The sequence below is a fragment of the Scatophagus argus genome, chromosome 8 (genome assembly GCF_020382885.2).
Source record: "Scatophagus argus isolate fScaArg1 chromosome 8, fScaArg1.pri, whole genome shotgun sequence".
NCBI classification, from domain to species: domain Eukaryota; kingdom Metazoa; phylum Chordata; class Actinopteri; family Scatophagidae; genus Scatophagus; species Scatophagus argus.
This window is the reverse complement of record NC_058500.1, coordinates 15918861-15944673: the sequence shown is the minus strand read 5'-3', so window position 1 is coordinate 15944673 and position 25813 is coordinate 15918861. Positions and strand designations below refer to the sequence as shown.

Sequence of the window (25813 nt, the reverse complement as noted above, 5' to 3'; positions counted from 1 at the left end):
ATTTTACGAGCTAAATAAGATGTTGAAAAGCAGTTTGTGACCTGTGCCAGAGCACTAAGACTGACTTATTTCACGTGGTAAAAAGCGCAATTTTTACAAACAATAAATCACGTGTAACTGAACAGCGCTCAGAATGAAAAGAAACACTTTCTCAAAAGAGATAAACACGAAGGCCAAGTGATCTTCAGAAAAGTGCCACGAATGAAATTTAAAGAGCTGATAAGCTGTGCAGGAATGTAGCGCTCTCAGCACTGCAGCTTTCACCTTTAGGCAGAAAAGAATTATGTCCTTTATTAAGAACAAAACTGACCACTTTTCATTGGAGGATAACGACTGAGCATACATTACACCATGGGCTGAAGAGACTGAGAGTCTTTTAGTTGTTTGAGTTTCAGTTTTAATTTCAGTCAAATTACCATAATTAGAATCTTCCAAGAATCTTCCATTGTGGTACTGCCTCCAAAAATAAGTAACCCTAAACAATGTAATGATATCATTCCAGTGGCTTCTGTCATTGCTTATAAAACGCATGCACGCGCACACACACACACACACATAAACGTGCACACCTGGCCTCCCTTATAGACGTGTTTTTTGAGGGACTGGCAGCTGGAAATCCTTGTCAGTGCCAGTTTTCTGAAAGCACGGGTTCATCCCAAGAGTGCGTTTTATCTCCGTTACTTTTAATCATGGATAGTGACAGCTGCAGAAACTGTAAAATAGGCAGCTACCTTGTTAAATTTTCAGATGACGCATGTTGTCTTTTCTTCAGGCACAGAGTTGGACCATGGTGGTGTTCGTCCTTCTGTCTTCAGTGCCGTAACACAACAACATTGTTTTGCAAATGCAATTAAATTATTTATCTTTTGTTGGGACTCTTTCGTGAAAGGCAGCAACTGGCTGCACAGTACTGGGAAGATCAATGGAGTAAAACAGAGGGAGTTGAGTTCTTATCGTGACCAAAAAAATCAGACGGAAATCAATGAGCATACTGAGTCAATCTGAGCACATCCTGATGGGTGACTTTTCACTCCTGCCATCAGGCAGCCGTTAGACTTTACCTGCTTGTTAAAGGATATCTTTAATTCCAGTTCTTTCACTCTCACTACCATGTGTCTGATCACTGCTTTCTGAAAAATGCTTCATGGCAATTGTTCATGCATTTAACATTTATCAGAGGTTTGTGTGAAATTTTTAACTATCTTGGTTGGATTTTTCCTTACTAATTTCTTGTGAGTGTCGTGAGAGCAGCCACATTTCACAGGGACAAGAAAGTTCAACTGAAACACACCCATTAAATTTCTTTGATTTTAATGTGACATGAAGGATAGTAGAGTAAGGTTAAGCCTGGACTGTAAAATGAATATCGCATCTGATTTTGTATGTTGCTCAAACAAATGATTTCAAACCTCAATTGATCAATTTAATGTTCTTTTTAATGCTCTTTTGTCTGACCTGTAATTCATCAGGTTGAAGGTCTGTCTGAAATTGAATGCAACACCACCTAAATCACAGGTTGGTGTGTGGTCTTGGACTCACTTTCGGTTTGAGCTCCACTGTCTGGGTGACTCACTGTGATACAAACTCTAAGATACGATGACTGCTGACACCGCTTCCTGCTTAGCCTCACACTTAAGGGGCGTCTTTCAAGGATCTTGGGAATCCATTTTCTTCTTCTTTTTCTTTCTAAGTCTCTGTGCCATATCTGTTTTTTTGCCATCCAACCAGCATTCTCCTTGTCTTATCCTTTCTTCCTGCACAGCCCTGACCACAAATCGAACAGGACCTGGTCAGAGGGTGAGTCCAGGCAGCAGTCATGGAGCTCAACAGAGCATCAATGTCCTCATCTCCAGAACGCACACGTGGATGTGTACGGGGAGAAGAAAGCAGAGAGAGGGAAGGTGATAGGAGCCTGGTGGGGTGGGAGGGGTGGGGGGTCCAAGAGGGAGGAGGCCTGGTGACCTGAAAGCTTCAGGAAGCAATTAGCAAGATGCTACACAAACTTTAGAACCAATCTAATTAGCTGCTATCAAAGCTGCAGAATCCTTTGCTCTGCTCGACTGCAGACGTGTTTGTGAGCTTTTTTTCTCCTTATGTTGAATTCTTCCTCTTAATTGCCTTTACTCATTTGACTGAGCGAGCCGTAAAATGCAGATATGCGGAACAACAGATTGTTTTGTTTATTAGAATACAATAGAGTAGGTGTAGCGTGTGGTGGAGGTTAATACCGGAATGCTTTTACAGCTAAGAAAGCAATGTTAAATTATTTCCATTTCACTAGAAGCTTAAGCTTGACAGTTAATTATGTGCATGAAGCCTGACACAGAGGTTTACACTTATTTTATGCAAACATACGTGTCAACTAAGATGTTGCACAGTCACACATGAACGGATAATCCTCATACAAAACGATGGTCGACACCCACCTTGCTGTGCGAAGCACTGCTCAAAGACACACTTGTAAAGACTACGGAAAGAAGCGCTGAGGTCCTCGAAGTCAGAGAAACAGAGCTGCTTGTCCCGCGACTCCGGGACGGGCAAACCGTACTGTGGCTGTGGAGGGGGAGGGGGAGGTGGCGGCTGCTGGGCGGGCTGCTGAAGGCTCAGGGACTGAGACGAAGGCTCCGAGTGGCTACTCACCTTCAAGCCAGACAGAGAGGAAAAGAGAAAAGACAGATGGGCAGGCTGTGAGAGGTACATAAAGATAAACAGGGAAAATCATTGAAGGTATTGGTTTCAGAAAGCTACATCAAACTGACTGAATTCATACTGTAGCAGAAAGTGTAAGTTGCTATGAGAGAAACACAGGTTCATCAAACAAAAAGTTGATTCTGTTTTACCGCACCAAAATTCACCATGGAAGAACTATGTTGGCAAATAAAACATAGCTTAGTGTGCATTCTAGGTACTTCATTTTACTGTTGAGTCATGACACTCAAGTCAAGGTTTTCATCATTTACTGCAACAATAATACACATTTTATTTAGTGGAGTGTCTCTGCTCAAGAGATGATTTCACACAAATCTCTGCAAGCTTGACAAAGACGGTCCTTGAGATAAATTTCAAGTGCATGAGAAACACCTAAATGCTAATACAAGAGGAGGCTGTGCAGTTGGAAAGAGTTTCTGGTTGGTGGTGAAGCAGTTAGGTACACATATTTGTCAGTGTGTGTGTATGCAGACAAAACGGACACCCTGGTGTTAGAAATAAGACAAGGACATGTACAGCAGGATTGGACGGCACAGTGTATGTGAAACATGTGACCATAACATCTTCTGTGCTTACATGACCTACACTGAGTAAATAATGTAAAATTCGACACTTGGCCATGAATGCAGCCGCTGGAGTGGGACACTACCTGTCAGTCAACACTTGGGGAAGCAAAGTGTTTCTGCAGCTGAATCTCAATTGAAGGACCTGAATTTCAATTGGGAGAGCTGTATTGTAAAACAGATAAAAAAGTCTAACCCAATAATAATTACATTCAGTTTCAAGAAATTTTATTTATTTTCCAATTGTGTGATGAAATTAAATTTTCTTCTGACAAATTATTCTTCAATAAATTCAGTCGTTCACTGTGATGATCATACCAAATTCAATTTTATGCAATTCAAAGGAAATTTTGTGCTGGCACTCATTTCTTTTCATATAAACATACAAAAATAAAATAGTTAATATTTCTTTCTGAGATCATGAACGTCTCTCTCCACCCTCTATCGTCTCATCCCAACTATCACCTTCCTCATCATCCATCCAGCAAATGCAAGCAATATGTCGTGATCAGTGTGCCTTCGCAAGTATAAGCCAACTTAGCACAGCACATCCCCTACACATCTACTGCCACCTGATAATGGCAGCTTTTCCATCAACTTCCTCTGTGTCTTTGAGATCTCTGCCAGCAATGCCACCAGTAATCACCGTCAGTTAGAAAGGTATCACCTGCGCCAGGTAATGAGGCAGAACTAATCCTGATCCCCCCGGACTAGACCACAGATGAGGTCTGAGGCAATGGAGGAGGAGGAGGAGGAAGAGGGCAGACAGGTGGGGGGAGGAAATGCAGGGAGGAGGAAAACAAAAGATGGCCTCTAGAAATGAGAGGTTAACGAGATGAGATTGTACTGACCTTTGCTAATGCAGGTGGGAGGTGAGTGGGGGAAAGTGATTGATGGTAAAAAGGTGAGCAGCTGTTACAAGGGAAAAATAATGAAGAGTTGGTATTTTTCAGCACTGCTGTAATTTTGGACCAAATGCTTTTGGACCAAGATTGGCCTTTAAAATTGTGTTAGATTTGGATTAAAGGGACAGACACAAACACTTTGACAAACATGTCAGATGCACTACAAGTCGATCTATAGTCCACATAATTAGACTGAATGGAACTTAAATGACCACAATGGGCACAACAGAGTAATAGACTCTACACAACAAAAGAGACTGAACTATGATATTTTGTTTTAATGTGGATAGGATGTGGAAGTATGTGCGCGTAGGAGTGCATGTATCTATGTACTGCTACATAGAGTATGTCTATGTGTGTGGGGGTGTGTGTGTATGTTAACAATGTTTCTTTTGGTGCAATGGTTATTTGGTGCCATAAAGCATTCCGATTAAAATGATATACAAATGCAATAGATTTGCAGTTATCAGTGTTCACGTGATTAGTTTTGAAACGCCTTTTTAAATGAAACATTGGTATGAATGTATACAGTATATATGAAATGCAAGATGCCTGTCGAACCAATAAATTATCTGCCCTTTAATTGCAAATTCATATTATTGGCTGTCAATAAACCAAGCTGGTAATACAAAGCCAAACTGGAAGTAAAAGAAGAAGAAGCGCATTTAGCCAGCCAGCGTAAAATCTGTCCAAAAACATTTTAGTGTATATGTGGCCTGACAAGCCCTGGGTGTGCCCCACACCTGCCAAGACCCTTGGCACCACAACAGCAGATGACATGGGACAGCCCTGATCCAAATAAACCTCACTGTGTGTGTGTGTGTGTGTGTGTGCAGGCGTGTGTACATGTGGTAAATGGCACAGAGACAGCACAATCAAAGGATGTACACTGATCGATCACAACATTAACACAACTGACAGGTGAAGTGAATAGCATTAATCATCTGTTTAAAATGCAATGTTCAATGCACAACAACCGCCTGCAGACTCCCACCAGGTGGGAGGCTCCACCCTCCTGCACAGGACCCAAGGGATCCACCCAACATTCCAATGCCGGTGACCACAAAATACCCCAGTGGTCCTGTGAACCTTCCCCTGACAAGTCAGAGCAGCTTTGACAACACAAGGGGGACCTACAAAATACCAAGCAGGTGGTTTTAATGTTGCAGCTGATCGATTTTGCGTCCTCATCTCATATTTGTTAATACTGAAGTGGTCAAGCTTCATTTATATGCACCAGAGACGATAAATGTGAACTGTGAACACAAAGGGATGATTCTGATGTTTCCAGCTGTTTTAGTTTTGCACTTCCATCAAAGTACACCAGCATTTCCCATGGCTTTTGAATTTATTTTTGCTAGTCAACCCTGAGGGGTGTGAGGGCCTGCAAACGATAGTCGGCTGCAATACAAAATTCAATTGAAGCTAAATAATCAGTGCATATGAATGCAACATTCAACAACAAGCAACGCAGTTTTCAATCAATCTGCACTTTCAATTGCATTTCCACTCTCCTGAAAATAAGCAATGATAAATACAAAAATCTCTATGGATAGGGGCAATTTGATTTGTTAGAGGAGACAAAGTAAATTCTCTATGTGGAAAACACTGACTGAAATTGCCCTGCTAGTTTGACTGTGCATAGTAAAACAACAGCAATAAAATGGGCTATTTAGCTAGAATTTTTAATTATTTAGTGAGAGAGCATAACAGAAATGTATGAGGTTTGCAGGCTAAAAAGACAATAATCTGCCTGTTATCTACTGATATCATACAGAATAATGTATATGTTATCTAACCCCACTGAAAGTGCTGTGTAAAAGACCACTGAAAATATAATTGCTTGTAAAGTATGAACATAAGACAGACACTGGGGGTTTCAGCAGGGTACTGTGGATCCAGCGTATATGTCGTTAGCTGGTTACCACCTCCTCAGTCTGCTAAGGGTGCAGCAGACACCTTCTGTACCGACTGGAGAGTGTCTGGACCAGCGGCTGAATCATCCAAATGATGTCAGAATCAAGTGAGCACAGAACATAAAGAAAAAGAACTTCTAGTTCAAATGCTGGCAGTTTAAAAATTAACAGTGAAGGATAAAATGAAAAACAGAGGAAAAGAAGGTAAAAGCATTTTCCCAGCTGAAGTGTCCTTAAAGACATCTATACTGCAGCAGCACCACATCAGCTGTTGTCCTTGTGCAAACACACATAAAGAAAGAGATATTCTCCTGCAGCGATCATTAGATTATCTCCCATAATAAAGAGGAGGTCTTACTGGAGTGTAGCTGTGTACGTTGCTGCCGCTGCTGACGGCGGTGTTCAGGTTGTTAAGGTTGACGGACGCCAAACTCTGCTCTGAAAGACTGTTGCTCAGACTGCCGCCCAGACTCCCTGGACTCTCACTCCCTTCTGCCTCTGGGTTGTACAGTGCTACCTACACACACACACACACATACACACACACACACACACACACAAAGGATCCATGCTAATGTGAAAAAAGGACAACAGGGCTAAAATTTTGATTCAATGAACCTTATAAAGTCGTTCGATGATTCATGATTTTATTGATCCTTATTGCCCATTTTGCGACTCCCCCCCATTTTATCCATTTGCAAACTCACATCCAGGCTACAGCAAGCACTGCCCACCTCAAGAAGTTACCCATGCACCATTACCTTATGAGACAACTCATGAGGAAAAATGGAACTTTAAGTGCTGGTCTATGCAAATTGGTTCAGCTGCTGCATAAAAGCACAGGACCCAAACTAATGATTATGTTTTTCCTTTAACATGGTGATTTTGATTAAATGTCTTGACCCGGAGACCACTGGGTAGCCTCAGACATGACTTTACTGTCAAAGAGGTTGGCGACGATGAAGAAACAAGCCTTGCTTCACAGTACTGTATGCTGTCTTGTGGTGACAGATCACAAAGCTTTCAAAAGATGCCTCAGGATTATGCTGAATCTTGTTTCCCTTGTTTTGTTTAACTGTCAGTGCTTGTGAAGCAGTGCGCCAGCAGTACCTCCAGGCTACATTTAATTGTATAGACAAATGTGAAATCATAGCCTTCGGGTGAGACAACAGTAAAGGCTCTCTGGGGCAGTGCTCTAACCACTACAACATCTTGTTCTAGTGTTTTCAGAAGTAATTTTTTTAGTACAGATGTTCTGTCTTGGTGAATTTGATTATATCATAGTAAACCTGTAGTTCCCCTTGATGTGTTACTGTAGCAGCCTGGAAATGATGATTTGGTTTTGAGGTTTACATTGCATTAGAAAGGAAAAGAAAAAAATGATAATGAACAAACACCTTCAAACACTTGTTTTCAGATGATGTAATGATGATAGAACAACCTTTCTCGAGAAAAATATTTATTTATCCCAATTTCCCAGCACCATGTTATAAGAACAGCTTTCAAAAGCACAGGCACTCTCCATTGCAAATGGAATAAAGTAAATGTGTTGCTGAAGAGGCTGTGACGCACTGCTGTCCCTGCAGGACGCCACCTGTCTGGATGTGGGTGTGTATCACTGACATTGGCATCAGCATTAGTCTCATCAAGATCTTCCTCTTCCATGTTTTTTTTTTCATGTATAGTGATGACTAAGACGAGTCAAGTTTTAGTCTTTAGTGCAAACTGACATTCATCAGGTAAATGAACTGTCTTCTGTTGCCAGCTGCCTATATGACCAACCAAACTGAAACTAGAAATCCTACAGCAATAATGGCTTGACTGTTAATGACACTCGCCTCTGCTTTCTGTTGGGAAATTTTATGACTAATTTGTCTTATAAAAATAGAGAAACTTTTACAGAGTTGCTCAATCGTGTCACTGACAGCATTGTGCAAGTTATAATGATGCAAAATGTGAAGGTACAGAGTGTGGTAACGATTTGTTTTAGGAAAAAGACCTAACATAACAGTTAGTTAAATTAACTCACCGCATTTGAGCAGTTAGTTGGGCTTAAACAACAACTAAACCTTTTATATCAATTTATTATCTATATATTACTTTTCAGATTAATGTTTAAGTAGATAAAATGTAAAATTATTTAAAATTAATGACAAATGGCAATCACAATTTCTAAAAACTCAAAAAGATATTTGCCTATTTTGTCCTAATGTTTCAAACAGAGAACAAAAAGAACGTTTCAGATGCGGAGCAAAAAATAGACACCGGAAAGTGCTTAATGTTTTTACTAGATAAATGACAGATAATTGGTTATACATATAATGATGGTGAGAAAATAGACGCTTTCCAAATGACAGATGAATTCCCAAAGTGTTAAAAATCTGAGATAAAAGTGTTTCATATTGACAATTTCTGGGAAGTATGAGTCAAGATCTGTGAAAAGCACAGAATGGAAAACTGGAATAAGCTGTCAAGTCCAGACCTTCACATCACGTCCAGACCAAACACTTAACAGTTATGTGAGCTGCTGCTGTGGCACACATTTTCTCTTTGGTCGGGGTCAGACGAAAGGGTCAAATACCACACATCATTATTCTGTGTGTGTGTGTGTGTGTGTGTGTTTGCCAGATGAGAGAGGTGTCATAGGTCCCAGTTGTTGCTTGATCTCGAACTCTCATACAGACTAGTCACACCCAGTTCGGCTTTTTAGTCAGCACGGCTGTCTGTGTGTGTCTGTGTGTCTGTGTGTGTGTGTGTGTGTTTGTGTGTGTGTGTGTGTGATTGTACAGGTTGTGTGTCAAAGTGAGGAACTTTAAAACAGCCCGTCCACTGATGGTAAAGAGAAAAACAGACTCCTTCTTCTGAGTTTTCAGTCAAGTATTTCTTATACTCAGTTAGTATTAATTATAGCCTTGACAAAGTTCAACACGTTCTTCTCAACTGCAAGTACAAATGACTACACCTTCGTCTTTTGCCAAAAGTCATCATTACACATCGCTAAGAAATGAATATTCATGAGACTTAAATGGCCACTAAGTAGCATCTTTCTGAGCTTTATCAATGACCTAAAAGTTCTAACAACAGTGGCTCCTGAAGCATAATGTATCTGTAACATTACCTGCATAATGGGAGTTAGTTTATTTAAGTCTACCACTCATGGAGCTAAAAGACTTGGCTTGGACTCACATTCACCCATAAACTTTCAAAAATCACAACTAAATAGTCAGGCAGCCAACATCAGCATCAGTAGCATCACTGGTGCACCGAACTCAACACGTGAGTAACTAAATTGTTACTACTTCCATGAAAATATGATCAGCAGTGAAAACACCTTACCTACATTTGTCATCTGTTGTTTGTAGTGTTGTGTGAGTTGGTTGTCCTTTTACCAGCCTTCCTGTTTGGATTTGTATGTTTCTTAAAGCGCGAATCTGTCATCATGTGTCTCTGCTGTGTTAAACTGTAAGATCTACTCAGTAACCAACGTTTAAATGTATTTTGAGGCTGTCTTTTCTTCTTCCAGACAGGAAATGTAAAAGCATAGATACAGAACACTAGAAGTGACATGTCATAAAGACTTGCCATTCTGGGATGCGGGTTATCCCATGAGTAATGACATAGTGTCACATTTAATGTTCTATATCTACTGTATGTATGAGACATCTAAGTTACTACTTGGAAGTGGGGCCTCTTTTGTCAGACACAGCTCTGACTGTGAAATATAAATGCTCGTGCCTTTCTGCACAATAAACTATTGATGCAACTAATGATTATTTTTATTGATTTATCTTCAGATTATTTCTGCATTTGACCGATTAATTTTGTTGCCTATAAAATGTCACAAAATGCCAAATAACATGTATTCCAATTGTTTCTTTAATTAAACTGAAAAAAAAAAGACTCACAAAGAATATGACAAACAAAAGCATCACATCTTCACATTTCAGAGGATGGTACCAGCAAATGTTTGGTATCATCGGTCAAAAAATGAATAGAATGATTAATGATTCCAATAATAAAAATCAAAATTGTTGTTGATTAATCTTTGACTAATCACTGCAGCTTGACATTCTATACAGTAAACAAGCACTACTTTTGAAATATTTTTACGTATTAAGTTTTTTTTAAGTATATACGTGTATGTGTGTGTGTGTACGCGCGTGCTTGTATGTAGTGTCATACCTTGTTGGTTACAGCATTGATGGCCAGAGTCGGGGACGCCCCTCCTGACATGATGCAGTCCATTCTCAGAGACTCTGACTCCAGGCTATAAGGGGTTGATGCCTAAAAGTAGAGGACAGAAGAGTTAAAATGAGAATGGATGGATCCCTTCTCTTTATCGGCTTATCAAATAAATAATGAGGACACCAAAATAATCTATGCCTTGATGAGATCATAGCTAATAGGCCATTTACACAGCAGACATTTTCACACATCAAAGTAGAAGACCATGCTAAAGGAAGCAATGAATGATGGCTGAAATACACTTAGCTGCTTTGGTTTTAGGGTAAAATCAGTGAACCGCTAAACCCCAGGGAGACTAATGAGATTTACAGAAAATAATGAAGTTCCAGAGACCACTTTTCCATTGGAGGTGAATGTGAACAGTAAAAGACAAATAAAAATCACTGTGTACCACAATAAACACATGACCACTTAGCTGACAAAACCCACTTCAGCTGTACTAAGTTAATCATCTTTCATGGGTAAGTTAAGCAATGTAAAATGTAGTATGTAGGTGGCCTACTTCTTGAAAGTGTCACTGCAAGGGACTAAGTAGTATTTTTTTTAAGTATTTAAAATATGCTCTCCACTGATTGGATATATGCAGAGGACAGGGACAGCAAAAATGAGGAAGGAAATGAAATGTGACGCAGGTTATGAGAAGTTTTGGCACGCTGCAACTTCATGACTCTGTACAGGGCCTCCTGAATCATCAGCAGGCCCCAGGCTTCAACTATGTGTACTAGCTGAGGCACTCTTCATTTAAATTACCGGACACTTACACAGCCTGAGAAGTGGACACATCGCTCGCACTTGATAAGATAAATCAAGCTATCCTCATGCATTATTCAAGTGTTTAAAATATATTCAGCAGCAGTTCATTTTCTGCTGTCCTCACAAAGAGCTAAAGCAGGGTTAACTGAGTGTGAGGATATGAGGAGCTATTCAAAGATCGATGAGGGGCTAAATTGATGCCCACAAAGTGGCACAGGAAAAAAAATGAGGACAATTTTTTTTTTCCTTGTCTGACTCCTTTCAGGGTTCAAGACAGCTTGCCTGCCTTCCCAAACTGCTTACAGTAAGAGGATTGGTTGGTAACAATGCAATCTTTAATTTATGATAAACTCCCAGTGAAACGGGTTGTCGGTTCCCTGGCGGAGGCACTTAAAAAGAAGACAAGAGAGAGGTGAAGAGAGGAGTGAGGAAGGCTTGTGGAAGAAGGGGAAAGAAAAAGAAGAATAGGGAGTGAGATAATTGAGTGGTGACAGACAGATAGACAGGCAGACAGAGAGGCATACAGGAAATGAAAGAGAGTGATTATGCTAAGGGCAACGAAGACGCAGGTACTAAACTAAGTGTGCACTGCTTGTCTACACATTTATACAATGCATTTATGCAACTGACGTTTAGCCTCGCTGCCAGCTTCAAATCTTTTTCATTTGCACAGCCACTGTCATCAGGAGACTTTAAAGACTTTGACTGTGTAGCCCTGGTGCAACATAAAACCCCAATGAAAACAGTACGACATATTTAGCCCACCTTTTTATTTCAGATGGTAACACTGCTATAAATCTTAGCACTTAAAACCTCCCTGTTCCTCCGCAGCCCATGTGACAGCCCACAGCGTGTCTGCCAGCGGTGCAAGTGAGGCGTAAGAAAAGGGGTCGAAGGGCCCATCCATGTAAGACGAGATGACAAGGCTCTGAATTAATTAATGTTTGTAATAAAAAAATGGTGAAGAAAATATGTCTAACGGCAGCCCCGGGGCCTTCTGTGGTAATTAACTGGAACACAAGCCTAGAATACTCTGCCTCCTCTCCCTCTTTCTCCTGTTACTTTTTTCCCCTCCATCCCCTTGTAGCTTGACTTTTCCCTCTCTGTTCTCTCTACCTTGATGTCTTTTTGCCTTTTTTCTGAATCCTTCCTTCCAACCTTCTATTTTCCACCCATTTTTATAGCAAGCTCCCCTCCGCCCCACTTTTCTCTCTTTTACCTTAATATTTCCTCCAATGAGCAACTGTGATTGTGCACTTTGCTGCTCCACGTCTGCCCGAGTTCCCTGGAGAGGAGGAGGCTAAAGCAGCGATACAGACAGAAAAGGACAGCCAGAGAGAGAGTGGCAGACAAACAGATGCAAAGAAAGGCAACGGTCAAAACACAGTGAAAGATGATGAGAAAAAAGGGGAGATGACTAGTCAGGTGTACCTGCATACTGGATTTAAAGCTATCTTGTGAAATAGGCTTTACTGGTGACATTTCGACCCAGCAGGTCTTTTGCTTGGTCCACAGGATGCCAGCACATTTCACTAATTGGTTGCTCAACCTTGGCTGAAGGAAGGGTTTTCATGCTACCTGAAGCTTATGTGCTCATGTCAACCCTGTATGCACTTAACCATTTTGAGAGGAACTTAATTTCATTTAAGTCTTGGTGCACCATTACCCGGTACAGCAGCATATATAATTATTTTGTTGTTAATTGCTTCCTCCAGTCAAGGTTTATAGTATGTGTACTCTTGTCAAGTGTGGAGAACAGCTATTGGTTCATTAAAGCTCAGTGGAACTAATAGTCAAAAGAGAGTTTCATCTGTTGAATGTTTATAAAGTTATATCATCTGAATCTGATAGTTTGCTTTGGAGGTAGTGGTGTAATTTCAGTCTTTAAGCCAACACCAGTCATGAGTGTGCTCATAAACAACAGAGATTTAGGCAGATGGAGGTGATACACGAGCTGCGATACATCATGGAGCTCACTGTTTTTATATTCAGATCCTCAGATCCAGCCACATTCTGCTGGAGTGACCCAGGGCTACATACAGTATATTTATAACTTCTGTCAATCTATTTCCCCAAGCCAATTGTCATTCCTACTCTTCTCTATAGCACGTTCCTGCTGTTTCTGTCACATCTTGAAAACAGCAAATCCAGGAGCCTGTGGTTAACAGTCAGATAGCACAAAGCAAATCTGGTGTCAAGAACAAGCCTGCTAGCTCAAATCAACTCTATTGCCCCACGGAGTGCCAGAGCAGCCTATTACTCAGCATTAATTGAAGAAAATAAGAACAACTCTCTTCAGCACTGTTGCCAGACTGACAGAGAGTCATAGCGTGATTGAAACTCGTATTCCTGTAACCCTCAGTAGTAATGATTTTATGACCTTTTTTTTTTAAATGATAAAATTTTACTCATTAGAGACAAAATTCAACACCTCCTAACCTCAACCGGTACTGACCTACCTTCAAACACAGACGCCTTGGAAACAGCTGTAGGAGCAGATAATTATCTAGACTGCTTTTTCTCCCATTGACCTTCAACAACTAAACTTACTGATCTCTACAGCTAAACCAATATGTCTCCCTATTCCAACTAAGCTGCTCAAAGAAGTTTTACTTTGCACTTCCCTACTAGATATGATAAACCTGTCTTTAATAACAAGCTACCTACCACAGTCCTTTACAGTAGCTGTAATCAAAGCTCTCTTTAAAAAGCCTACTTTTGATCAAGGGGTTGTGGGCAACTATAAACCAGTATATAACCTTCCCTTTCTCTCTAAGATCCTTGAGGAAGCAGTCACTAATCAGCTGAACAACTTTTTGCATAATAATAGCTTATTTGAGGATTTCCAGTCTGGGTTTAGAGCTCATCACAGCACAGTGACAGCACTGGTCCAAGTCACAAATGACCTTCTACTTGCATCAGACAAGGATCTCGTCTCTGTAGTCGCATTGTTAGACCTTAACGGTGCATTTGATACTGTTGACCATTATATTTTATTAGACAGATTGGAATACTTAGAATACTTAATTGGCATTAAAGGAACTGCATTAAGCTGGTTTAAGTGTCTTACTTATAAGATTGAACTCTGTTCATGTCCATGATGAATCCTCCATACACACAAAAGTTAGGCACGGAGTCCCACAAGATTCTATGCTTGGACCAATATTATTCATCTTACATATGCTCGCTATTGGTGACATTATAAGGAAACATTCCATACATTTTCATTGTTACGCAGATGACACACAATTACATTTATCTGTGAAACCAGATGAAGCCAAGCAGCAAAACAAACTTCAGGCATGACTTAAAAACATTAAAACCTGGATGAATTTTCTATTTCTATACTCAGACAAAACTGAGGTTATTATGCTGGGCTCTAAACATCTGACAAACAAATTGTGTAGTGATATAGCTATCCTGGATGGAATTACCTTGGCCTCCAGCCCCATTGTAAGACATCTGGGAGTTATTTGTGATCAGGATATGTCCTTTAACTCACACATAGCTCAAATTTCAAGGATTGCCTTCTTTCACCTTCGTAACACTGCGAAATTAGGCACATCCTGTCTCAGAAAGGTGCAGAAAATTAGTCCATGCATTTATTACCTCCAGGCTGGACTATTGCAACTCCTTGTTGTCAAACTGCCCCAAAAACTCCCTAAAGACTCTTCAACTAATCCAGAATGCCGCTTTACGTGTACTGACACAAATTCATATTACAGATCATGTTTCTCCTGCATTGGCTTCTCCACACTGGCTGCCTGTAAAATTTAGAATAGAGTTTAAAATTCTCCTCTTTGCCTCTATCTTCCTTTTTGGCTACAAAAGTTATTTAAATTCCAAGATGGGCATTATAATTTAAGAGGTTTGTTTATTTTTGAAAGACATGAAGCTAGAACTAATGTTAAGCGCAGATATATTTATGTTTTAGGCATAAAACTGTGGAATTAGCTTAGTGACAAATTAAAAAAAAAAAAAAATCTTTAAAATATTAGAAGTTAATTGACAATTACCAGGAAATGTAAAATTAAAACTTAAAGGTAAACATGTAAAAAAAAAAATGCTGGTATGTAATATCATTTAGTAAGATCTTTGTTTGGCTGACTTTCTGGGTAAATTAAGAAAACTTCAGGATATGCTACAATACTACAATAAGGCGCTTCAGCCTACTCCTTTTTTGGTTTTGATGAGAATTGTTAAAATGTATTATGTATGGTGATGTATGTGACCAAAAATAAAAATTTTGAATGAATGAATAAATGAATAAACATTCATTCATTCATTCATTCCTCCTCACATATCTCATCTGGATCTCAAATGGATCAGGCTTACTTGTGGCTCCTAGGGTCACCAAAAGTAGAACGGGAACCAGAGCCTTTAGTTATCAAGCTCCCTTCCTATGGAATCATTTTCCGGTTTCAGTCCGGTAGGCAGACACCCTTTCTACATTTAAGAGAAGAGTTAAAACCTTTCTTGTTGATAAAGCTTAAAGGCTTTGTTATAGCATACAAGCCTAGCCCCTAGTTATGCTGCTATAGGCTTGGACTATCGGGGGATCTCCCATGATGCACTAAGCTTCTCTCTCCTCCTCTAACTCTCCTCCTGTACACAGTTATGTCCCATTAATGCATGTCACTAACTTGACTTCTTCCCCAGAGTCTTTGGCTTTCTTGTCTCGCAGGTTGCTTTGGATTGTGTTTGGACGATGCTGGTCCAAATCGAAACATCTCAACAATATTTGGATCGATTTTTGGAGATTTAGTGATCCTGTGACTGTTACTCCAGTGTCTTTACAACTATTAGAAGTATGTCAACAGCAATGATTGTCATGAAATTTGGTCCTGACATTCACGCCCCCCTAAGGATAAACTATAATCACTTTGGTGACCTTTGAAGCAGCATGATCAGGTCAAATTTTGAGTTAGCCCACGGCAGACTGTGACTCAGTAGGTATCCACTAATTGGAAAGTCTGTGGTTCAATCGCCTTCTCCATCAGCATGCCGAAGCATCTTTGGGCAAAATACTGAACCCCAAATTGCTGCCAATGTGAGTGTATGTGTGAATGGGTAAGCGAGGGGTTTCCACACATTCATTTATTGTGGTGGCCTGCCATAATACCAATAATGCCCACCATATATTAATTTTCTATTTTTGGAGCTGTGGAGGTGCAACTCTCTCTCTCTCTCTCTGCCTCTCTCTCTCACACACACAAACACACATGCTACTTGGGCAGGCCACTAGTATATATGGTGAACCATGCTAGCATGTTTTATATTACATTATATTCCTTCAGTCCAAGAGAATGCCATCAGCAATTGATTAACATTCTACTCTCTCCTTGCGTCTACTGCTGACAATAGCACATGCTCTGCATAGAAACAAAAAGAGAGAGAGAGACAGGAATGTTCTCTGGTCCCTCCTGTAAGTGCAATGACTTGTTTAATGTAGGCCTACTCCTACCTTTATTTTAGGCTTGTTAGTACATATGGTTGCTACAATGTCAATTCAAATACCACGATGTTCCAATCAGATACATCATTAACAACAAGCTTCCTCCACACACAGCTCACCTGCTGTTGTGAAAATGGAATAGCAGGTGAAAAAATCCATAAAGCGAGTTGTGTTTTTTGAGGCGACTTTATGAAAGGCAAACTTATAAATCACGCTGCTGGGAAAAGCATGGAGAACAGATTAGTGCGTGAGTAAACACTAAAATAATGTGAGGAATTAAATAGAACTTAAATACTGAAATAAGAAACAATCTAGATACCAGAAATGGGGGGATTGATGTATTCTCTCATATATTTTCAACATACAAATATAGCCAGCAGAATGTAACACTGGCTGGGACCCAGAAATATTGTGTAGCACAGAGGTTTGTACCTTGCATGGCAGCCACTGCCATCAGTAAATGTGTGTGAATGGGTGAATGTGGCACACGTTGTAAAGTGCTCTGAGTAATCTGTAGAATTGAAAAAGCTATATATGATTAATGATTAAATACCTGCAAAAATAATGACAGTCCCATCAGCCTCAGCCATTACTTGCTGCTAATCAGCAAATGTTAGCATAATACAGGTGGTGGTGAACATGGTGAACATTATACCTTAAGATCAGCGTGTTAGCATGTCACTGCTTGCATGCTTATGATAGCGTTTAGCAAGTATGGTCTCACAGAGCTGCCAGCATTGCATTTTTTTTTTTGCTTTATTTTTGCTTTATGGGCACCTTGCTGACATCATTACAGGATTTAAAATTTAAAAGATTATAAGTCTGTTCACAATCAAATATTTCAGTAGCATCTCAGGTGTATGAAGCAGCTTTTTTCCAATCTCTTGTTATTCTGCTCACGTTCCTTCTCAAACTGCTACATCATGAACATACCCTCTTTGATGACAGCGAGCGTGAACTGGTATAAAGAAACAATTTAATTAGGAATTTGGAAGCTAAAAGAAAGACATGCAAGATTATTGGTTTGTGGTAGTAAAAAATTCATGTAAAAAGGATTTAAAGCCTTTACTTAGTGTTAATTGAATGTAGCACTACATTATAAGGTTTCTGAGTGAGCAAGTGTTAAAAAGGGCAGGCAGGGTTAAGGTACTCACCCTTTCTCCAGAGCGTGGTCTCTTCTTCGGCCTGCTGGGTACTGCATCTTCTTTAGGATTGGTGTCAATGGCCCAGTAGGAACCCTGGAGAGGGACCCAATAAAACAAAGAGATGAGCCTTGTGTTTGATGGAAGCTGCTTTGTTTGTGTATTTCTTCAGTGCTTTTGATTGCGCTGTAGGTTAGGTAAACGTTCATATTCTTTTTTATCTTTCTTTAATAAGGAGTCAGTTTTGAAAAAGCCCTCAAATAATTGCTTTAAACAAGAATAGCAACACCACAGGGGAGGAATGGAAAATATTCCATTACAAGTAAAAGTACTGACTTCAGTTTTCGCTGGTGTTACCTGTGAAATACAAAAATGTACCTTGAAGTTTTTAGTCTATAAGTTGTAGGTAGGTGATTTCAACATAATGACCCAGGAAAACAACATAGCTGAGAACATAAACCCCTTTGAAAGGACTCCCTAATGTGTCACTTGTTAGAGACACTGAGATGGGGAACATGGATACATTAACCTCACCAACAGCTAAAGCTAGCAAGCCAATTACAAACACACAATATTTGTGTGTGATATTCCAATCAACCAACCACCCAAATCATGCCCGTCCGCCGACACACAGAGACAAAACCGATAACAACCCTGCATCTAATCCCTGAGAAGACAACAAACAACTGACCCCCACAAACTTGAGGGAATCGCGCATTATAGCCATGAGTATCTACAGTGAGATTAACAAAATTTCAAACTGTAATCCATTTTGGTTCTCTGAAAATGACTGTAACTACGTTATGTGTTACTGCCGTTGTCAAACCCTTTATAAATTCAGCTTTTTACATATGACTAATTAACCTTTTCAATTTCATATAAATATGAAGGCTCAGATATCTGTATTATGGAAATATTTTCAATTCTTTGTTATTGTATGTAATGACTTAGTTGTACAATCATAAGTAAAAGACTTATTGATGGATGCAATTTTCCTGTTTGACAGTGGCAGATTTGAACACATTTATATTACATTGCTATTCACAGTTGATTATCTGTCACTATTTCTAGAGTAATACCCATTCTATTCTTTACAGAATTTGTCTCTTACATATCTACTTCTGCTGTGCTTACTACTACAGTAAGTCTCTATTTCCTCACTTCTTCTCAGTGAGGCTGCTTCAGTCCCTTTAACGGGTGGAAACAAGTGTCACTGAACAAACAAAAAACAAATACATCAGACAGATCTCCTTTCCATTTGAATATGATAAACCAATGTATCTGTTGTTATCCCAGCACTGTACTGGATCAGTTCTCTCTTGGTTTAGTTTTCTTGTGGTGCATAGTCCTGCTTCCTTTTCCCAGAAAATCCGCAGCAATCCTTTTGATACACAATGTTAAAAACACTGTGGCCTCCAAAATAAACACATACAATAAGAGAGGAGGAAATCAATTGCTTTTAGGCTTTTGATTTCCTCCCGGTCTGATTTTATTTCCCCTTTTTCATTTTTCCTCTACCCTCCCAAGGAGGTCCAAAGCTGCGGACTGAATTCAGGAGGTTCATCTGGGCCACACACAGACAGACAGATAGACACACATGCACACACACAAACACACACACGTGCACCTCATCGCTCAACTTCTACCTCCCCCCCATCCTTGACTTCTCTCCTCCCCCTGTCTCTCAGTCCCACATCACTGAACAGTACACAGCCAATTAACGTTAGCACATGCATGATTTAGCTTCTCCTCTCTCTCTATGGCTTCAAACAGAGCTTGTACATTCAACTTCTCTACACACACATGACCTGCCCCCATACTGAGGTATCGACCACTTCGATCTACGGTGTGAATTAAGGTGCTGGTCAGGTCCAAGTCAGGCTAATCGGGGGGAGCTGCTCTCTTTGTGCCTTTGCAGACTATAGGCCTCCACTAAAGCCCAAGGATTTTCTTTGAATTATTTAAACCTCCTTCCCCCTAATTCATTTTTCAATGGCTCCAAAATCCCCTCAGTCTGGAGAAACTCCCCCTCTCCAACCCCCCCAACAAAATGAACAGAGTTTTGAGAGCTCAATGAAAAGTTTTTGCTTGTCAGTTTTCGTAAAAGTGGTGGATTGCTTCTCACATTAACCCTGTGATGAGCTGAAATGCAGACATTTGAGCTTTTATTAAAAAGTCTTGTAGGGGAAGCTTCAGTGATCAGCTGTAATTATATACTTTCTCTGTCTGAGCAATTCCTTTGATTCAGCACAAACAAGGACTTGACAAATTGTTGTTATCAAACCGGTGCTGCTGAAGTGGCCATGGCAGCTCTGCTTCCTTCCACAGTAGTAGCACTGCTGAAAAATATCTAACGCTTCCTCTGATTGTGTGTGTGTGTGTGTGAGAGTGGAACAGGGCCTAATAAAGCATAGCAGATGCGTGAACAGCCTTGCATCTGAAGGAGTGTACCTACATATACTTATTATTCATTACTCCCTGTACCACATTATTACTTGGCAGAATCAATATCGGAAGAAGGTGCATAAAATGGAGAACGCGGCATTAGGCATTCAGCTGGCTATAGAGCTACAAATTGCTTTTAAGTACAGATCCTCTGTGTGTGCATATTCGTGCATGTCTGAGACAAAGAAAGAGAACATGTGAGTATGGGTGTCTTCAGGTGCACTTATGCACAAGTGTGCACACACGCGTGGCACGAGGGCAACTAAACACGTGAAAAGTAACCGCCTTCGCCCCGGCCTTATTTGTCAGCTCTCTGAAATAGGCTTGAATTTTCATTGTGTGCTGCACCGTAATTTAAACCGGGCTTTTCAGTCATTTTACATTGTTCAAGAAATACTTACTTTTCCAGGGTCGTCTTTGGAGCGAGGCACTTTGAGAAAACACTTGTTCAAGGACAGGTTGTGTCGTATAGAGTTCTGCAGGGAGAGACAGACAGAGAGAAACAGAAAGAGAGACAGACAGGCAAAGAAAAGGCAGGAAAAAGAAGAACAGGATACATAAATAAAGTAATTCAACACTAAGTTCACTTCTGGAATATGTATATTACAATTACAGCCACTTCATTGAATTGTCAACTTATTCAGGTCATATCTTATCCTATCTCAGGTCCTATGCTTTTTTCCATAGAAGATTGCATATTCTGTTCTCCACATCAGCAGTTGGTAACCTTGGGCTCACAAGACAGTTGATGGAATAGAAGAAAATCAAAACATATTCCTGACCTCTTTTCTTGTGAAATACTGGACAGTTTTAGCCTTTCTTACAATTTTACAAGGGGAGATTACTTTAGTTGAACTGCTCATAACTCAAAGCATTTTAAACCTGTAACAGTCAGTCATTTGAGCATACATTTTGTATTCCAGACCTCCCAGAGTGCAAGGCAATGTCCCCCTTTACCAAGACATATATAAACAGAAATCAAGTGAGGATGTAGGGAGTTGTAATTACAGAGGGAGCAAGAACATCCCAATCAGAGTAGCAGTACTAGTAGTAGCAGTGGTAGTAATAGTATACAGTGTTTGTTTGGGACATCATCAACATCATCCTCATCTCAGACGCATTCGCCAACTTGCAACTCTCCATTGCCTCTGCTGCATCTGCTGAGGCTGACGTTAGTTGGAGTTTCTGGCTGTGGATCACTGTATTGGCTATTAGTGAAGGTATTTGAAAGTCATCCACTTTCCACTGTTAATCATGTCAGAGTAAAAAAAGACACTTCAAGTCAGTTACCCAAGAGTGAAATGCAACCTGTTATTCCGCGGGTGTAGACAGCTGTACTGACTAAAGCTGACACATATCTGTTCCGTCAAACACACCTAAGACTTCATGATTGAAAATGGTGGCTAAAAAATGCCTGTGTGTGTTGAAGTATAAATATGAGAAGGGAATGAGTTCAAACTAAAACAGGGTGGTGAATTGGGCATTATGAGAAGTCCGACATTCTTATAGCATATAACAACTTCAGCGTTCTGGGCATAATGAGTGGAAACTGACATTTCTACAATTTGTAACACCTCCTATTGTTTGTGAGAGAGAGAGGGAGACTGTGTGTGTGTTATGAGGGAAGAGAGACAGAGAAAGAGGGAGAGAGAAAGAGAAAGAGAAAGAGAGAGAGAGAGAGAGAGAATATAGGGGGCCCACAACAGTGTAGGCTAACCTGACATGAACCTGTTCTCCCTTCAGGCTCCCGTTCTTCACTCATCTGCTGCTGCTAATTAATACCACTGGGGAGGAGGAGGGGAGAAGACAGAGGGATGGGAGGTATTTCTCTGCTCTTTCTCCTGAGCGCTCACTGCTCAACACTGCCTTTGTTTCTCCTACAGAAAATAAATAAATAAATAAATAAATCCTTTCTCTCTCTTTCTTTCTCTCTCTGTCTCTTGCATGCCATAACAGCTTGGTCCACCTCTGCCTCGCCCTGCTCCTCCTGGAGAAAAGCACCAGCAGTTTTCAACTGCTCTACTTAGCGGGTCACTGGCTGTTTGCGGTCGTCCATCAAGGAAACGCACGGCAGTCGGGTGATGAAAATGGCAAGAAGGACTGCCATAAGCTCAGCACACAAACGCACAACCATCTGTTCAAAAAACTTTCCGGTGGGAGGAGGCGCCAGATCATTAACACAGAGTTTGCATGTCATTTCAGCAGCCAGCCCGTCTAACTTTGCTAACCCCTACCTACTGTTTGTTTATTTACACACTATTTTTATTATTACCCAAGCAGTTTTTTTCACACCTGTGCACTACTTGCAATGTCTGCACAACGCTGTATATTTCAGACTTTGCACACTCAAGCACTTTTCTCCTTCAAGCATGTGTGTTGGGACCAGATACCAAAAAGTTATCAATGCTGATGTTAAAAATCTCTCATTGGCCTGAATTTGCTCATGTCTTTGAGTTTGGTGTAAGTTTGTTTTCCACTGCATGGAATCATAAGCTGTCCTCTTTGAGTAAATGATGAGTTTCAAATTTTATTTCTTGGATTTTTTTGTGGGCACATATAGCTTGTTTTCCTCATGAGGGTGACCCTTACAATTGGTGATTTGTATGTGCACAAAAGCTAACACCCTATAACCTAAACAGATGGGAATGTTGTGATACCAGGCAGCTCATGTTTTGCATTAACACTAATTTCCTTATCTTGTTAATATTCAGGGTTTACAGTCTGGCATATTTAAAACATATTTTAGCAGCTAATTTAACACTGAATTTAGCTGCCAGTCAGACATGATGACCTTGGTATTTTCAAAACAGGGTCGAGTCACGATTGCTGTATCTGATTGATTGTTGTATTTAACTTGCTGCACAAATCTACATCGTGAATGTCTGCACCAAATTCCATGTAACTGACATTTCAGACCCACAACAGACCCACATGAGCCGACAAAAATTTAATTTTGATATCAGTCAGAATATCATTGGGAATGTGGATATCATATTGTCATGATTTTGCCCATATTTGTATACCCATTTGTGTCTTTGAGTGAAATAAACAACGAATGCCTCTGCTCCCTGATGTTCTTTCTCAAATTGTTCTTATCATTATCTTCTTAAAGCTCCAATAATCATCCACAAAATACTGTCAGCATTACCTCAATAGATTTATTCCAGGTTGGTGAAAAATACAGCGATATCTGACAAGGTTACCCATACAATATGTAATCCAAATTATAGTTAGTTTTTTTTTTCTGTTCAAATTCATTCTGATTTAATCTACTTTCTATTTCTATTCTATTTTCTAATATGATCTGCAGGGAGCCTTTGTTGCATTACGTCCACACACATACATACTCTTAGCCACTGAGACATTCTAAAGGACACACTGAACAGCTTTTGTCTTCTGAATTACAGGAAAATGTATACGAAAAAAAACCTGCCAAATTGTACCATTCACTGCTGAGAAAGCTGCTAGGACATACAAGTTCAAGATGCAAACTGTGTGTGTGTGTGTGTGTGTGGGTGTAACTGTGTACTGACAAAGGAGACTATCCTTCCACTGGGAAAACATCAGTCTGCCTGTGTGCATGTATCAGGCATGAAGACACATATATTTGTAGTAAGTACAAATGCCTTCTTTCCTACATGTTAGAAAAGCAGTAAACTCCTCTCACTGAAAGGGAATAGTCATCATCAATAAATGTACTGATTAGTGGTGCTGTGAAGTAAGATAATGAGATTCACTGCTGTGTCCTCCTTCCACCCACTCTTCACCCTGCCTGATTAATGAGCTTATTGGGCCGGGTTGAGGCCATGTCATTCCTGCCCAGTAGCTGATGGATCACACAGTCGTTGGCATTGTGTGTGAGTGTGTCTGCATGTTTGTGTGAAATGCAGGAAAGACAGTATACCTCACAAGAAGGGCTTGTCAAATTCACCCATCCCATACTTTCGAACATCAGATTAGGCCAAGACTGGCCACTTGAGTTGAAGGAGCCAAGCTTTGAATTTCTCTCTCAAGCTCTTTTTTATTTCCATTCGAGTACAACATTGTGAACATCTTCCAAAGAAGAATCTTTGTTTGTCACATACAATCATACTAAGCACAATGTAAACTCCACACTGAATGATTCTGTCCCAGCCAGCAATCGAAACCTGAACTTTCTTACTGTGAGCCAGCAGTGCCCACCAACGAGTCTCTGTGCTACCTCAAGCAACAGTCTAAAATCCAACTGTCTGAAAAACAGTGTCTGAAAAATCCCTATATTTAAACCATATCACATCTCTCCCCTCTCTATGCTGGCTTTTCACACTGACTTCCAGCATGCAGGCAGCAGGCAGTTTGTTCTGTTTGTGCATAACCCGACTCTTAGCCTCTTGAGCTCTCAAGTACCACTGTGCACAGCATTTTCAAACCCAAATAACTTTATTTTACGGTGGGACAAAAAAAAAGACTATTTAAAAAGTTTTAATTGCAGTGCACACACACACTGTATATTAGGCTGAATTCTGTGAAAATATATACACTATGATACATAAGAAAACTAAGATATTTCCCTTTGTAGAATCTTTGGTTTGAATAATGCAGTTTAGCAAGAGTAAACACTGCATATTTCAAGCTTCAAGTAAGTGCTGAAATAAGCAGATACAAGTGCTGTGGAAGAAGTGTGACTTTAAATCAATTTGAGGGAAACTCTAAAGTGAAACTTAAAACTGAAGAGATTCTGACATTGTGTTTGGCAATAATTAATGTGTAATTAACTGTGTTTCTAAAGAATCATATTGACAAGAAATAATGACATTCTAATTACCAATTCCACAGTCCAAGTTAATAATGAAGCAATAATTTTATAATTATCTAATGAAGCAACATCAGAAATATGTTTTTATATTATACTACCACATTAGTTAGACAAAAAGAAAGACGTAGTAACAAGAAGATATTTATTATTTAGATATTTGAATAGTTAGATGTGAGATTTGTTACTATTAGATATGAGCCTTTGCGCATACATGTGTGGTATGTACAGTATATACTGTTTATGTGTGTATGTGGGTGCTCATGCTGCAGTTGCTTAACATAGGGTGCGGCACTTGAAGAGGTTAGTTATATAAGGCGTGCTTGATAAGCATGAATGACTTTTTGACAAAATGCAATGTGATATAATGTGATGTGTGACAAAAAGTCAGGTTTTGGAAACATGCTTTCGGGTGAAGAGATGGAAGAAAGGGGCATAAGATGTATGTGTGTGTGTGTGTGTGTGTGCATTTATGCACGCATGGATCAGTCACAGAAAGTGATCAAAGAAAGAATGACAGGTTTGTAGGGTGACAGAAATGGTTGAAGAGGTTAAAATACGTGAATGTGTGTGCAGATGAGGTAGGGTGCAGGTTAAAAGGAGCCAGAAGGATATTCTGGCCATAGGCAGGAAGCTTGCGTGTGTGTGTGTGTGTGCGTGTGTGTGTGTGTGGAGATACACCAAGGAAACAGGTCACACGAAGAAGTCTGAAGTTACATAAGCGGGTAGGTTTGGAAGATTTGGGTCACGGCAGCTGAGTTAAATACAAAGAGGTAACATGAGATGGCATTTCCTCTAAACTGAATTAAACAGTCTTGAAAAGTCATGTTTCACAACAACACTTTTTTTACACTGAAATGGCTGATTGATGAAGTTGGGTGCAATGGA

The 25813-nt window shown here is 40.0% G+C and overlaps 1 protein-coding gene across 4 annotated transcripts in view; it reads right to left on the bottom strand.

The window, feature by feature from the left end:
• Window positions 1-25813, bottom strand: part of LOC124063365 (forkhead box protein J3-like) — a 57168-nt gene that overhangs the window by 7802 nt on the left and 23553 nt on the right. For 3 of the 4 annotated variants that reach the window (XM_046396954.1, XM_046396955.1, XM_046396956.1), the window contains exons 4-9: window positions 20535-20609; window positions 17701-17784; window positions 12311-12391; window positions 10276-10377; window positions 6452-6610; window positions 2427-2640 (exon numbers count right to left, since the gene is read on the bottom strand). In XM_046396954.1, the coding sequence (XP_046252910.1) occupies window positions 2427-2640; window positions 6452-6610; window positions 10276-10377; window positions 12311-12391; window positions 17701-17784; window positions 20535-20609 (715 nt within the window). The remainder of the gene's footprint in view (window positions 1-2426; window positions 2641-6451; window positions 6611-10275; window positions 10378-12310; window positions 12392-17700; window positions 17785-20534; window positions 20610-25813) is intronic. The other variant, XM_046396957.1, reaches the window with a different exon arrangement.